This window comes from Petromyzon marinus, chromosome 37, assembly GCF_048934315.1.
Source record: "Petromyzon marinus isolate PM22_M1 ecotype Great Lakes invasive population chromosome 37, UKy_Petmar_22M1.pri1.0, whole genome shotgun sequence".
Taxonomy (NCBI): domain Eukaryota; kingdom Metazoa; phylum Chordata; class Hyperoartia; order Petromyzontiformes; family Petromyzontidae; genus Petromyzon; species Petromyzon marinus.
In genome coordinates this window covers 18,053,376-18,068,077 of record NC_133703.1, presented here as the reverse complement: position 1 = coordinate 18,068,077, position 14,702 = coordinate 18,053,376, and the positions used below count along the sequence as shown (strand labels likewise).

The window sequence follows — 14,702 nt, the reverse complement described above, 5'->3', positions numbered from 1 at the left end:
GCTCGCTCGCTCGCTCGCTCACATGGGATGTGTGCCAAATGAGCAAATGGTCCATGACACCTCCTTTTCATGATAAAGCGCCTTAAGCTAATCACATTTGTGCGACCGCCCTGTAAAACGCCACAGCGTGACTTGTCGCGGTTATTTTTCGGTCGTACCGCGTAATGTTCAGCGACTCCACATGCGAAGCTGCGTTAGGAAGCTCTCAGCATGCGGAGCGAAACGTCGGACATCGTGTTGAACAACAAGCGGTGAATTGATGGAAGATAAGAGTGCGAGTGAGTGAGCAGTGTGTGTTGAGCGAGCGAGCGCGCGAGTGTGTAGTGAGCGAGTGAGTGAGCGAGCGTACGTGAGTGAGCAGTTGAGCGAGGAAAGTAGTGAGCGAGCATGGTTGTTGGTTCTTTGCCATTGCTCCCAGGTCTCACATGGGCCGAGTGCAAGAAGCAGTGCCCGCCCGGCGTGGTACCAGCGTGCCACAACTCCGAGGACACCGTCACCATCTCCGGCCCCAAGGTGCGGTGTGCACAAAAGAGACGCGCACACACGCGCGCGTTCACGCTGATGTACACACACATACACTGACAAACACGCGCTGATGTACATACACATGCAGTGATGTACACACACATGCAGTGATAAACACACACACGCTGATATACACACACATACACTGATAAACACACGCGCTGATGTACACACACATGCACTGATAAACACACACACACACGCTGATATACACACACATGCACTGATAAACACACACACGCGCGAGAACGCTCACACTTGTACTTACACACACAAAAGACAGAGATCCCCCGTTTAGCCTCAACAGAATGTTGGAGCCAGTGCTGTTAGCGAGCACCTCTACACTGATTACACATGCACAGAGAGGACACGTGTGCAGCAGTTAGCGTACCGCGGTGTGAACCCTGCGAATGTTTCAAACCCATTGTGGGCCACCCCCTAGGGCGACTCAGCCTTTAATGAGTACCCGGTGCGGTGTGTGTAAAACATCAGTACCGGGGAGGCAAAGGTGGCCGGGCGCGGTGTTGACCAAACCACCCCCTTGGCGCGCCTTGCGGCCCTTCACGAGCGCTAATCGCTCCCGGCACTTGCCCCGCAAACGCTCTGTTTAGGCTACATGGGGAACCTTTGTCTTTGCCTGGCTCGTTGCGCCGCCCTCACCCCCCCCCCCCCCCCGTCCACACCCCGCTAGGACGCGGTGGCCGAGTTTGTGAAGCAGCTGCAGGCGAAGGAGATTTTCGCCAAGGAGGTGCGCACGGCCGGCGTGGCCTTCCACTCTCACTACATGGCCTCCATCGCACCCGTGCTGCTCGCCGCCCTGCAGAAGGTAACCCGCGCAGCCCGTCGTCATGCCGACGTCGCCGTTATTCTCCTCGTTACGTTCGTCCGTGAAGGCCTCGCCGTGTCTCCCGACTCGTTTTCAGGAGGGTCCTGCCAAGTAGTAGCGGGGTGGGGGGGGGGGGGGGTGGTGGGGGGGGGCGACGATTGCTGTGTAGATCCCACCGGAGTAATTTGCGAGTAAACTTTTTTTAAAATCGGCAAAAGCTTGGAAGCATGACGCCGGCATCAGCGGGATCTTTACCGTCCACTGTGAATGAATCGGACGGCGCGTAGTATTCTATGGTTAATACTCCCGCAGTATTAACCAGGGCGGCCACTGGTTTCGAGCCGTGGACCTCTGCAACGAGCGCTGATCGCGCCACCGCTACGCCTCGCCACCCCACCGGCTCACTGGCGCGTCCGCCGTGCCGCCGGGCCCGCAGGTGATCAAGCAGCCGCGCGAGCGCTCGGCGCGCTGGATCAGCACGTCCATCGGCGAGGAGAGCTGGGGCAGCCCTCTGGCCACGTACTCGTCAGCCGAGTACCACGTCAACAACCTCGTGAGCCCCGTGCTCTTCCAGGAGGCGCTGCAGCTGGTGCCGGTCGACGCCGCCGTCATCGAGATCGCACCGCACGCCCTGCTGCAGGTGCGCGTGCGTGAGGGTCTGCGTGTTTTGTGTGTGTGTGAGGGTCGGTGTGTGTGTGTGTCAGTGTGTGTGTAAGGGTCAGTGTGTGTGTAAGGGTCAGTGTGTGTGTGTGTGTGAGGGTCGGTGTGTGTGTGTGTGTCAGTGTGTGTGTGTAAGGGTCAGTGTGTGTGTGTGTGTGTGTGTAAGGGTCAGTGTGTGTGTGTGTGTGAGGGTCGGTGTGTGTGTGTGTGTGTCAGTGTGTGTGTGTAAGGGTCAGTGTGTGTGTGTGCCATGCCACTCATGTGACATGCGTGCTGCGCCATGCGCCGTCTCCCTCCCCAGGCGATCCTGAAGCGCAGCCTGAAGCCCACGTGTTCGTTCATTCCCCTGATGAAGCGCGACCAGAAGGACAACCTTCGCTTCTTCCTCAACAGTGTGGGGAAGCTCTACATCAGCGGGTACGGCTCGCTCCACACACACACACACACACGTACATGCTGACCCTCACACACACACACGCGTGTCGTCACACGACACCAGTTTCCTTAGCACAAGGACTCGCTGGACGTTTACGTCACGTGAAAAATCCATAAAATCTTTAATGTTTCCACGCGGGCATGTTACACTATTATTTAACCAGGTAAGGCTCATTGACCTATGTAGCTCTTTTTCAGAAGCGACCTGGCCCCAAATGATAGCTCAACGAAGTGGCTTATCACGTGGAAATTTATAGCAGCCAAATGCTCTAAAACGCATGATTCTAAATGGAGGGAAAAACCGGAAAAATCCACACGATCACGGGGAGAGAAGCACGCAATCTCCAAATATACCCATGACCTCATGTATATCAGGCGAGGTAGTTAACATCTCGCCTCCGTGGCGCACCTATGTTTCCCGCACCAGGGTGAACCCTAACCCCAACAAGCTGTACCAGGAAGAGGGGGCCCAGTTCCCGGTGCAGGCCGGGACGCCGCTCATCTCGCCGCACGTCGTGTGGGACCACTCGCAGGCGTGGGACGTGCCGCGCGCAGAGGACTTCCCCTCAGGCTCCGGCGGGGGCGGCGGTGCCGTCGTCTTCAACATCGGTGAGACGCTCGCGTAAATCATCGTAGTCATCGCCTGCACCGCCATCGTCATCGCCTGCACCGCCATCGTCATCGCCTGCACCGCCATTGTCATCGCCTGCACCGCCATCGTCATCGCCTGCACCGCCATCGTCATAGCCTGCACCGCCATCGTCATCGCCTGCACCACAATTGTCATCGTCGGCACCATCGTCACCATCGTAATCATCAGCACCATCATCACGGTGACTGCTGCATCATCAGCGATGGATTTTCCACTCCTGTCCTGTGAAGCGACTATCTCATCAGCATCATCTCATCAGCATCATCATCAGCATCATCAGCAGCATCGTCAACCGTGATCTATCGACTACTGGATGAAGGCCTCCCCCATCCGTCGCCACCTCTCGCGCCCCTGCGACGCAACACTTCACCTCGTTCCAACACAATCGCTCGTCCATGCACATCATCGGCAGCAGCCAGGATCAATCTGCTGCCGGACGAGCGAGTCCGCAAGCCGTCGCCGTTCCTCCCGGTCCCGCAGTCGTGTCTCACCGCGGAGCGCGAGATGACGCGTGAGACGGACACCGATAAGAATAACGGCGACGGTTTTCTCGCCTCGCCTCGGCGTCTCCGTGACTCGTGTTGCCGCCGCGCGTCTCCCCCCACACCCGTCGCTCCCTGCAGACACCAGCCCCGAGTCCCCAGACAGCTACCTGCTGGGCCACTGCATCGACGGGCGCGTATTGTACCCTGCCACGGGCTACATGGTGCTGGCGTGGCGAGCGCTGCTGCGCCAGGCGGGGCTCTCCTCCGAGACGCTGCCCGTCGTGTTCGAGGACGTCACCATCCACCGCGCTACTATCCTGCCCAAGGCTGGTGAGCGTGCGCCCCTCCCCCACCTTCCTATAACGATCGTCCCTCCCTCCCTCATCACACCGGGGGTGCTGCGTTCAGTGGGGAGAGTGCTTCAGAGAGAGCGCTCTTCAATTGATCGACCTGGCGCCAGCCCGGAGCGCGTCATGACGGTCCCGAGGGGCAGCCGCGCCGAGCGCTGGGCGGGCGTGTCCGAAATTCGGCCAATCGGAGGAGATGCAGAACCTTCGTCGGTGCCAACTCTCGGCGCGCACGTCCTAACGCAACCGTTCCACGCCTCTGATTAGCACGGTTGGCTGTGTACGGTGCGAGAGAAGTTCAACGTACACACGTAAATGCCACCAGAGCACTCTGCCCATTGATCGCACCCCAGAGCCGCCACCTACACGGTGCTACACTATGACAAACTGGGATGTATCGATGGAAGAGGCACAAGCGTGTGTAATATTAACGATTCCCATTACTTTCCCAGAAATGCTCTCCCGAGTCTGATGTTTGGTCAAGTCCATTAATGAGTGTGTCCGTGTGCATGCGTGCACCCGTGTGTGTCTGCACGTGTCTGTGTGCGTGCGTGTCTGCGTGCGTACGTCCGACCCCGTGCAGGCTCTGTGCAGCTGGAGGTCCGCCTCATGCCGTCCTCAAACCGTTTCGAGGTGTCCGAGGGCGAGAACCTGGCTGTGAGCGGTACGGAGTCATCCACTCATCCATCCATTCTTTCACTCGTTCGCCAACGGGGAACTGTCGTCTGGTTCCAGCTCGACGGAGCCGAAGCGGATTCCTGCTCAAACGTGACCCCCACCGCAACCCCGCCCCAGGCAAGGTGTACATTCCGGAAGACACGGCGCTGGAGAACCTGCGGAGCCGCATTACGGCCGTGCCGGACGCCAAGCCGGAATCGGAGCTGCCGCTGTCGGCCAGCGAGGTGTACAAGGAGCTGAGGCTGCGGGGATACGACTACGGGCCCACCTTCCAGGGCATCCTGCAGGCCAACAACAGCGGTGAGGCTCGCGGCGCAGGGAGGCGGTGGTGGGGACGGCAGCGCTGCAAGGCGAGAGCCTCGTCGTCGTCGTCGTCGTCGTCGTCGGTCACACGGCGTCGCTAAACGCAGAGCGTAGCCTCGCCAAGTCCGTAGCCTCGCCGCCCCCATAGCTTAGTCACCACCCCACGTACCCTCCACCTCATGGCTACACCTAACCGTAGCCTCTCCGCAAGATTACTCTTCTCATAGCACCATGATTCCATAGCATCACCGAATAAGATTTTCAAATGCCGATGGTGGGCCACACATTAGCGAGCACGCACACACACACCTGCTTCACATCTTTCGCCACAAGGGGCCCCTGAAAAACAAGTCACTGCACGTGGCGCAAAAATTGTTAAGCACAGCGTAATTTTTGCCACGAAGAAAATTATCCCCTCTCGTAACCGATTATAGTGATGGCCGTATATATATATTGCTTTTATATATATTTAGCTGTTTCGAATGGATTGCCTCCTGCGGCCACGGTCCCAATTAAGTGTAGTCGTGGACCGTGCCGGCCCCGTGGGGCCCACGAGCTTCCCAGCACCACCATGGCGTCTGCTCTCCATGCACGGCGCGCCCCTCCGCAAAGCTTCACCGCGTCCTCCTCCCCTTCTCGCTCTCCCTTCGTGTCTCCTCGCCGTTGCCGCGCGGAGGCTGCATTATCTCCCGCCTCTGACCCGCCGTGGCCTCTCCCCCCCCCTCCACCCAGGCTCGCAGGGACGGCTGGCGTGGGACGGCAACTGGGTGCCGTTCCTGGACGCGATGCTGCAGATGCTGGTGCTGGGCCTGCAGGGCCGCAGCCTGCGCTTGCCCACGCGCGTGCGCTCCGTCTTCATCGACCCCGAAGCGCACGCGGCACGCGCCGCGCAGGACGGGGACGGACGCACGGGTACGCGCACGCGCGCACGTATGGGCACAACGACAAAGGTCCCCCGGGTAGCCTCGACCGGACTGTTGAGTCACGAAGAGCTTCTTAGCTCAATGACCGACCGACTGCAGTGCTGATATACACGTCAGCATGGGCGTGCATGCAGACGTGGACACGTGATCACGTACGCACACAGGGATATGCAGGCATGCACGCATGCATGTAAAAATGGGACACATGAACGAGGACAAAGATCGCCCCGAGTGGGCTACACAGGCTGTTGGGGCAAGTGCCGTTAGCGAGCACCTATGAAGACCGGCACAGCATACGAGGGGGTGAACAAAAACACTTCAAAAAAAATGCGTGTACAAATACACTGCACCTCTGTCCCGACAGCGGTGGAGGTGTCGGTGGACCGTGTGCTGGACCGGACAGTGGCCGGCGGCGTGGAGATCTTGGGGCTGCACGCCACGCAGGCCCCACGGCGCCAGCAGCAGCAGGCACCGCCAGTGCTGGAGGAGTTCCACTTCGTGCCCTACGACCAGCAGGGCCTGCTCGCCGACGCCGGGCGCCACGCCTCGCTGCACGCCTACTCCCGCAGCTGCACGGGTGAGCCCGATTCGCGGGGTCCGTCGTGAGAGACGCCACCCCACCACCGTCACCCGTCCATTAGCGCCCGACTACAAACGCTCTGTCTCAGCTCCATGAGCGCCATTGCCAGAGCCGGAACAATTTGTCGATTACTGACGACAAATTCTAATTGACATCCAACCTCCCCTCCCGGAAGCCTCGCCCGCCGTGATGCGACCGATAATGATGACGTCGCCAAGCCTCGCATATCGGTTGACCAGTCAAACGGATAATCGGCTCTTGCCGTTAACCACATAACCACGTTTCCACACGGCAGCCAGCTCGAGCTGTCTGGCGTGGCTTGCGGCCGTCCGCTACACAGGATAAAAGCTGCTCTCCCCCCCCCCCCTTGCCACCCCCCGCCTTTCCGCTCGCGCCCAGAGTGCCTCCGGGAGGTCGTCGCCAAGTTCCGCAGCCACGGCATCAAGTTCCCCGTGTCCGGCCTTGACGACGCGGTCATCGGCTCGGGCGCGGACGCGGAGGAGCCGCCGCTCGACTCGGAGAAGGAGTCGGAGCGGGGCCTGCTGTCGGTGCTGCGCACGTTGCGCGACCTCTCGCACAACGGCAGCTTCCTGGGCGAGGTCACGGCCACCATGGCGCGCGAGCGGGGGCGGCTCTCCCACGACGCACTGCTCTCTGCGCTGCTCGACAGCCCCGTGCTCAAGAACTGCCTGGACGTTGTGCTGGAGAACTCCACCAGCAAGAGGCTGAAGATCACCGAGGTGGGTTGGGTGGGTGGGTGTGCCGCGTGTACTGTGCCAGTTTGGGTGGTGATGAGGCCACTTGTTGCAGAGGTTCAAGCTCGGAATTGAGCTGCCGTCCTGATTATTACCGCGAATATAATAACCAGACGAATGTTCCCTGCCATCTGATTCACTCACAGTTAAAGAACCCCTGACGTCATTCACGTGGTGGTGTCATTATTAAAAATGTGGCAAATTTGAAAATGACACTGCAAAATTACTCAATTGGGATTAAACACGCGCAGTAGCAATCATTGCTCCCTACTGGCGGTCGACTGCCCCAGGTCACTCTTGCAAATGAGGCCGATGTGGTGCGGGATGATCTGGAGCTGATTGGACTTGCCGATGACTGGTCCCAGCGGTGTGCTAGGGTCACCGTCAAAATTTGCCACTCATTTGAAATTATCCGTAAATTGCTAAATTGGCCAAAAAATAATTGTCGCAAAATCGTCTCCTACCGGCAGACTGTGCCCATCTGCGACGCACAGCGAACCCGCGACAGCCCTCGGCCCCGTCAGAACGGCGCGAATACCAAACGTGCTGCACGTCGATTTGTCGCCGTCGTCATCACCGCCGCGATGTCCGCCGTGGCGTCCGGTTCCCTGCGCAGGTGCTGTCGGGCGAGGGCAAGCTGTATGCACGTGTCGTGCCGCTGCTCAACACGCACCCCATGGTGCAGCTCGACTACGTCGCCACCGACGCCGCCCCCGAAGCCCTCGCCGCCGCCAAGGAACAGCTGGACGAGCTGGGGGCGACGACGGCGCAGTGGGACCCGGCGCAGTCCGGCTCGCCCGCGCCCGGCGCCGACCTGCTGGTCTGCGACCTGGCCGGCCGCTCGCTCGGCGCCGCCGCCGCCGGCGATTCGCTCGGTAACATGGCCGGCGCGCTCAAGGAGGGCGGCTTCCTGCTGCTGCACGCCGTCTGCGCCGGAGCGCCGCTCGGCGACGCCGTGGGGCTGCTCACGGGGCGCATCCCCGACCAGCGCACGACGCTCACGCGGGTGAGCGCGGGGGCGGGGCTGCCGGTGTCGCCCGGTTTCCGGCTGTACGTTCGCACGTGCGTTGAACTTCTGTCGCACACCGTACGTAGCCGATCGTGCCAATCGGAGGTGCGGGTCGCTTGAAGGTGGACGCACGGTTGCCGCCCCGGCGTGGTTTTCTGCCAGTGGCAGGCGTTGCCGCGACGTTGCCCCGCACGCATGGCCTATTCCTGATGATGGCGGGGGGGGTCGTTAACGTCCGCCGCGAAGCAAACGGCGCGTACTTTGGGGTGTAACGCGCCCGCAGTATTCACCGGGGCGGTCGCTGGGCTCGAGCTGCTAATCTCTGTCCGCCGCGGGGAGCGGGGAGCGGGGAGCGCGCCGCCACTCGGCCGCCCCCGCAAGGCAGGGAGCATTTCAAACCCTTCGCTTAAACTATAAACTCGTTTTTTATTTATTTGATCAGCTAAGGCCCACTGAGCTACATAGCTCTTTATTCAGAAGCGACCTGGCTGTCACAAATTATAGCCCAATCAAGTGGCTTTTCCCGTGGACATTTACAGCAGCTAAATAGTCTAATAAATTTGTGATGTCGATTCTAAATGTGGAGGGGAAAACCGGAGGACTCAGAGTAAAATCCACTTCAAATATATTGGGATCGAACCCACGGCCTCCTGTATACCAGGCGAAGCAGTTAGCATCTCGCCTCCGTGGCGCCCTTGACCGTGCTTCACCAACCCCGCCGGTCCGCAGGCGGAGTGGGAGGCGGCGCTGAAGGCCGCGAGCCTGACCCTCGTTTCCAAGAAGACCTCCTTCTTCGGCTCGGCCATCTTCCTCGCCCGCAAGACATCGGCCGGGAAGGCGGCAGCAGCGGCGCTGGCGCTCTCCGTGGACGACCTCGCCTACGGATGGGTGGAGCAGCTGAAGGTGCGACGCGCCGCGGCGGTCTCAATCGCGCACGCCGAGGCGCCGGTGGTGGACGTTCCACGTTCCCGTGACGGGCGCGGGGTCTGCGCGTAGAACATCCACTGTTGACTTCCCCCACAAAGCGGTGGTCGTTTTACAGACCGCGGTTGTGATGACAGGCCGAGTCAACCGCCGGCCAGGATTTTAACCCTCGAGCCCCCGCTCACTCTGCCGCAGGACCACCGCGATCCAGAAGAGTGTGCAGCGTGATGATCTACCTGGTCAGAGCCAAGGCGTTGTTTGAATTTGAGCGGGGCCCATTGGAACTTGGTTCGTAGAGAGACATGGCACGCTGAGACGTAGACAGAGATTGGTGGTGTAGATAGCAGCGAGGTAAAACGATAGAGGGAGACCTGCAGACGGGACGATCGCACGTACGTTCGTCGTGACCTCACGACGCCGTGCGACGTCACAACGTCTTGTCAGGATCCTGGAGGCCCGGGGATGGAGGCCCAGCGTAGGATGCTGCATAGCGGCCCCCTTATTAATTAGTGATGACAAAATAGGTCCTCTCTGCGGGGCCCTCTTTTGTGTGAGGAATGGGGAAAGTTCGTGCCTCTTGCACCTCTGCCCCGTGACCTGGGCGGCCCTGACATCTGTACGTGTGACTTAGAGCGTTCCGTGGCCCCCCAGCACACGCCGATTTGATTTTCAGTGAAGAACTCTGGCGTGGACGCCTGCGAAACGACTAGACACAAGACGGTGGACGTGGTTGGCCGAGCGCTGACACGTGTGTGTGCGCGCGTGTATCCGTGTGTGTGTGTGTGGGCTGCGCTGGGAGCAGGACGAGCTGCTGGCGGAGTCGGAGGGGCCTGTGTTCCTCACGTCCACTGCCTGCGCTCACTCTGGCATCGTGGGGATGGTGAACTGCCTGCGCCAAGAGCCCGGCGGCCAGCGCATCAGGTGTGCGTGTGTGCGTGTGTGCGTGTGTGCGCGTGTGCGTGTGTGCGCGTGCGCGTGTGCATGTGTGCGCGCGTGCGTCCGTGCCAAAATGTCAGACATCGTGCCGAAAAGCGTACGGCACAATCTGAAAAAACACGTCGGAGAGCTGTACAGCCCAAACGCGAACAACCTACGCAGTGGCAACAGCTTCCCAGCGGTCATGGGAACGTGGCACCAGCATGATGGTCGCGCCTCTCTTCTCTCTCTATCGCTCTCTCGCTCTCTCTCTCTCGCAGGTCTCTGTTCGTCAGCAATCTGGAGGCCGGCTCGAAATCGCCGAGTCTGCCCTCGTCCTCCATCCCAGCAGCGGTCATCCAGAAGGACTTGGTGATGAACGTGTGGCGCGACGGTGTCTGGGGCTCCTTCCGGCACCAGCTGATTCCATCCGGTAACCACCGACGAAGCCCCCCCCCCCCCCCCCCATCGCTCACTCCCACCTCTAAACCCAGAACCGACTCCAGTAATAATTGTTTAACAAACTATGCTGACGAGGTCGAAGCTGGTCCCGAGTGCATTCCATGACTCGATCGTGTGCAAGCCTGGCGTTCCGGATCATCCGTCTAGAATATTCGGTCGCGTGCTCGTCTGGCGTTCGGGGGCTTCCCCTGCGCCCAGGCGCGTCGCCTGACGTCGCGGCTCTCGCGTGCGGTCCGTGTCGCAGGCGGCGCCAGCGGGACCTCGGTGGCGACGGAGTACGCGTACGTGAACGTGCTGACCCGCGGAGACCTCTCCTCGCTCGCCTGGATCGCGTCGCCGCTGCGACACTTCAGCAGCAGCAGCTCCAGCATGGTGCAGCTGTGCCGCGTCTACTACGCCTCGCTCAACTTCCGCGACATCATGCTGGCCACCGGCAAGCTGCCGCCCGACGCCATCCCCGGTGAGAGAGCAGGAGAGGTGGAGCGTGCCGGCGTGTGGCCGGTGCTGGCAGCGACTTGGGCGTGGCTAGGCATTTGCCCGATCTGTTTTAATCGACGCGTCGTGACCGCGTTGCGGGTCGGTGCATTCCCTCGAGCGTCGATGGGGAGTGCCCGTCATGAGATCACCCGCAGTGCGCGCCCGGACCCATCGGCTGAGCCACGTGGTTAAGCCTGCGCGGTGCTCGCGTGGGCACCCACCGTGCACGAACAGGTTGTCGTGGGGGATGGCAGGGCTGCGCGCTGGGCGAAACCCCATTGCTGTCAATGCCCCCCACCTTCACCAAACCCACAATGATTAGTGCGGTGAAGCACGCTCAAACAATCCCGATGACGTGACCTGTCCACTGCTGGGTGAGTTTCTTTCCCACGCGAGCCGATGCCACCGCTGTCATCTCCGCGTCCCGCACGCCGCGGGGGAGGCCGTCACCCAGGGTCCCCACGCGAGCGCTCACGGCCCGGACAACTCGCCTGCTCCGTCGCTTGACATCGTTGCTCCTCCCCACCCGCCACCCATCCCCCCCCCCCCTCGCTGTGCCCAGGTGACCTCTCCCTGCAGCACTGCATGCTGGGTATGGAGTTCTCGGGTCGCGACCCCCAGGGCAAGCGGGTGATGGGGCTGCTGCCTGCGCGAGGCCTGGCCACCGTGGTGGATGCCGACAAGCGCTTCCTCTGGGATGTGCCCAAGACCTGGTGCGTACGCAAGCGTGCGTGCGTACGCAAGCGTGCGCGCACGTGTGTGGGCATGGTGCTGGCCACGCACCCCCTCGCGTGCCGCGCCGGGCTTCATAGGTGGTGCTACTCGCTAACAGCACTTGCCCCAACAGTCTGTTAAGGCTATACGGGGGATATTTTGTTTTTTGGTAACTGCACATGAATCTATTTTTGCATTTATTTAATCAGCGCGGTTAATCCTCCACCCGGACGATCTCCCCCAAGGGCAATCGCGAGTCGGCCGTAGTTAAATGTTGCCAATCGTGGACGCGGGAACATTCTGCTGCCGTGAAGCTGACGCTGCCTCTAACCACTCGCGTCGCAGGAGCCTGGAGCAGGCCTCGTCCGTGCCGGTGGTGTACGCCACGGCGATCTATGCGCTGCTGGTGCGCGGGCGCATGCGGCGCGGGGAGAGCGTTCTCATCCACTCGGGCTCCGGGGGCGTCGGCCAGGCGGCCATCGCCATCGCGCTCAGCATGGGCTGCACCGTCTACACCACCGTCGGTGAGGCCGGCTCGCTCGCTCACTCGACTGCTGGTTCGCCCGTCCGCCCGCCCGCGCTCCGGCTCACCCGCCCACACCGCTAGCTGGCGCTCGCGCAAACGGAATGTTTAATTTTTTTTCAGAATCCGAATATTTAGTTACACTGCAGGAGCCATAAAGCTCTTTTTCACAGATGATTCTTATGGGGGTACCCCGGGGTACCAAATAATACAAAAGGCAATGAAATATTTTATTTCTGGGACACTATTTTTTCCAGGGGTGTACTTAACTCCGCGACTGGGGTTACCAATCAATCCGAAATCAGTTCTACTCTGCGATGTCGAAACGCAGCGAGGGCGATTGCGCTGAAGCGCTGAAACCCCGAACGCTCGCGGACGCACCGTAGTGGTGCATCGTGAGTACAGCTCGTCGAGATGAGTCGATTGCCGCATCGCCGACCATCAACAGACTAAAAATGACTGCATCACGGACATTATGCGAGAGGTTCAGATGTCCAGTAGGGGCACGACGCAGCCTGGGAGCTCCGTCGGTCGGGGCCCACCCGAGCAGTGACTAGCGGCGTGATGTTGCGTCGGTGGGAATCTGTCAGGGCCAGCCGGCGCTGTCGGTCACGTTCATTAAACTTAAGCAGGGCGAGCTGTCCAGCAGGTGCAATGAAGCCGGACTGAGAATGCCCGTCTAGAATCTGGGAAAAGAGAGAGCGAGAGCTTGGACTGAGCTCTGAAGGGTAGATTCAACAGCCAGGTCACATGAGCAGATGGGACCATGATAAGACATTAAAAACACATGTGAAACACGTAAAATGTGAAACGGGAGAATACTGCCGTATGAAGTGGAAGGAGCTGCACCCGTGATGATTGCCACCAAACGACCGCGGTGCATCACAGACGACGGAATCGGTGAACTTATACGGACGCGTGTCGCGCGTGTTGTGTGTGCGTGCAAAGGCTCGGCGGAGAAGCGCGCGTACCTGCAGAAAACCTTCCCCCAGCTGAAGGACGAGGCCTTCGCAAACTCCCGCGACACCACATTTGAGCAGCACGTCCTCAAGGCAACCAATGGCAAAGGTAACGTTCACACCAACACCAACACCACCACTACCAACACAACCAATAAGTGGCGGTGATGTCACCACAGTGTTTATGCCAGGCTAGGTGCACTTTGAGGCCATAGACTCTAGTGCTGTGGCTGTACTGATTGACATGACTGGCAGAAGCATAATCTGCGCTCCCGACTGTGCCAACTACTGTGCCAACACCACCAACACGGCCATAAGCAGCGGCTGCAAGAACCATCAACGCAAACACCAATATCTGCAGCACCGACAGAGTCAATGTCACCATCCCTCTGCTTGCAACTGTTGTGTCTGCGCACCCGTACGTTTATGCGTGTCCAGTGCCGGTGTGTACGGTGTACGTGTGCCTATGCGTGTGTGTTCCCAATGGATGTTCACCATTATGCGTGCGTGCGTGTGTGGCGCGTGACAGGAGTGGACATCGTGCTGAACTCCCTGGCGGAGGAGAAGCTGCAGGCCAGCCTGCGCTGCCTCGCGCGGCACGGGCGCTTCCTGGAGATCGGCAAATACGACCTCTCCAACAACTCCCCGCTCGGTGCGCCGGCGCCCGCCTCACTCGCGGTCTCGCGGCTCCGCGCGCATTGCGCGGCGTTCGTTCTGTCGAGGGAATTATCGACGGGAGACGAGCGCGACGATGACTACGACCGCTGCCCAGTCGCCACCACCGAAGCGCGACTCGCCCGTGCTCGCTCGCTCGCTCGCTTAAATTCGGACGGATCACGCGAAAGTGCCGCGGGGGGGCGACCCCTAACGCCCGGCCCGCTTTGTCTCCCCCCGTGCCGTCGCCACTCCCGCCCTCCCCCCACCACCGCCCACACACCGGCGGAGCAGGCATGGCGCTGTTCCTGAAGAACGTGGCGTTCCACGGCATCCTGCTGGACGCGCTCTTCGAGGAGGGCAACCGCGAGTGGGAGGAGGTGGCGGCGCTGCTGCGCGACGGGATCGCGCGCGGCACCGTCAAGCCGCTGCGCACCACCGTGTTCCTGCGCCAGCAGGTGGAGGACGCCTTCCGCTTCATGGCGCAGGGCAAGCACATCGGCAAGGTGGTCGTGCAGGTGAGGCCGCGGTCGCCTGCGGGAGAATCGCCGCCGGACGGAGGCCTTTTCCCCCCCAACCCCTCGCCCCGAGCGCCGTCGCCGCTTCTCGCGGTCTCGCGACAGGCCCGCCCGCCCGCTGCGCGCGAAGCCGATTTCATCGCTCCGTCTCCGCGCGTGCCGTCCCCCTTTGGCTGCCGCTCCGTCAGGAGTCTCCACCGCCGGGCCTCGTCCCTTCTCGCGACGACGTGCCCTTGCCCGAGCTCGCTCGGGTGGTGATTAGCGTCGGTCGAGGCTAATGTATGTACGCTGAACTCTTTTGTACCGTACGTAGCCGACCGTACTAATCAGAGGTATGGGGGAAAGGTAACAAACTAAACACAAAAAGCATTCCTAATC

At 60.7% G+C, this 14,702-nt stretch overlaps 1 protein-coding gene across 1 annotated transcript in view; it reads left to right on the top strand.

Annotated features, from left to right (window-relative positions):
* Nucleotides 1-14,702, top strand: part of FASN (fatty acid synthase) — a 39,221-nt gene that overhangs the window by 15,842 nt on the left and 8,677 nt on the right. Inside the window, exons 11-31 of the mRNA XM_032966895.2 lie at nt 419-513; nt 1,217-1,351; nt 1,788-1,991; nt 2,313-2,428; nt 2,874-3,055; nt 3,722-3,913; nt 4,514-4,594; nt 4,726-4,908; nt 5,644-5,823; nt 6,199-6,411; nt 6,814-7,154; nt 7,786-8,175; nt 8,908-9,081; nt 9,905-10,023; nt 10,299-10,450; nt 10,724-10,939; nt 11,519-11,669; nt 12,016-12,194; nt 13,142-13,261; nt 13,682-13,804; nt 14,101-14,324. Of these exons, the coding sequence (XP_032822786.2) occupies nt 419-513; nt 1,217-1,351; nt 1,788-1,991; nt 2,313-2,428; nt 2,874-3,055; nt 3,722-3,913; nt 4,514-4,594; nt 4,726-4,908; nt 5,644-5,823; nt 6,199-6,411; nt 6,814-7,154; nt 7,786-8,175; nt 8,908-9,081; nt 9,905-10,023; nt 10,299-10,450; nt 10,724-10,939; nt 11,519-11,669; nt 12,016-12,194; nt 13,142-13,261; nt 13,682-13,804; nt 14,101-14,324 (3,770 nt within the window). The remainder of the gene's footprint in view (nt 1-418; nt 514-1,216; nt 1,352-1,787; nt 1,992-2,312; nt 2,429-2,873; nt 3,056-3,721; nt 3,914-4,513; nt 4,595-4,725; nt 4,909-5,643; nt 5,824-6,198; nt 6,412-6,813; nt 7,155-7,785; nt 8,176-8,907; nt 9,082-9,904; nt 10,024-10,298; nt 10,451-10,723; nt 10,940-11,518; nt 11,670-12,015; nt 12,195-13,141; nt 13,262-13,681; nt 13,805-14,100; nt 14,325-14,702) is intronic.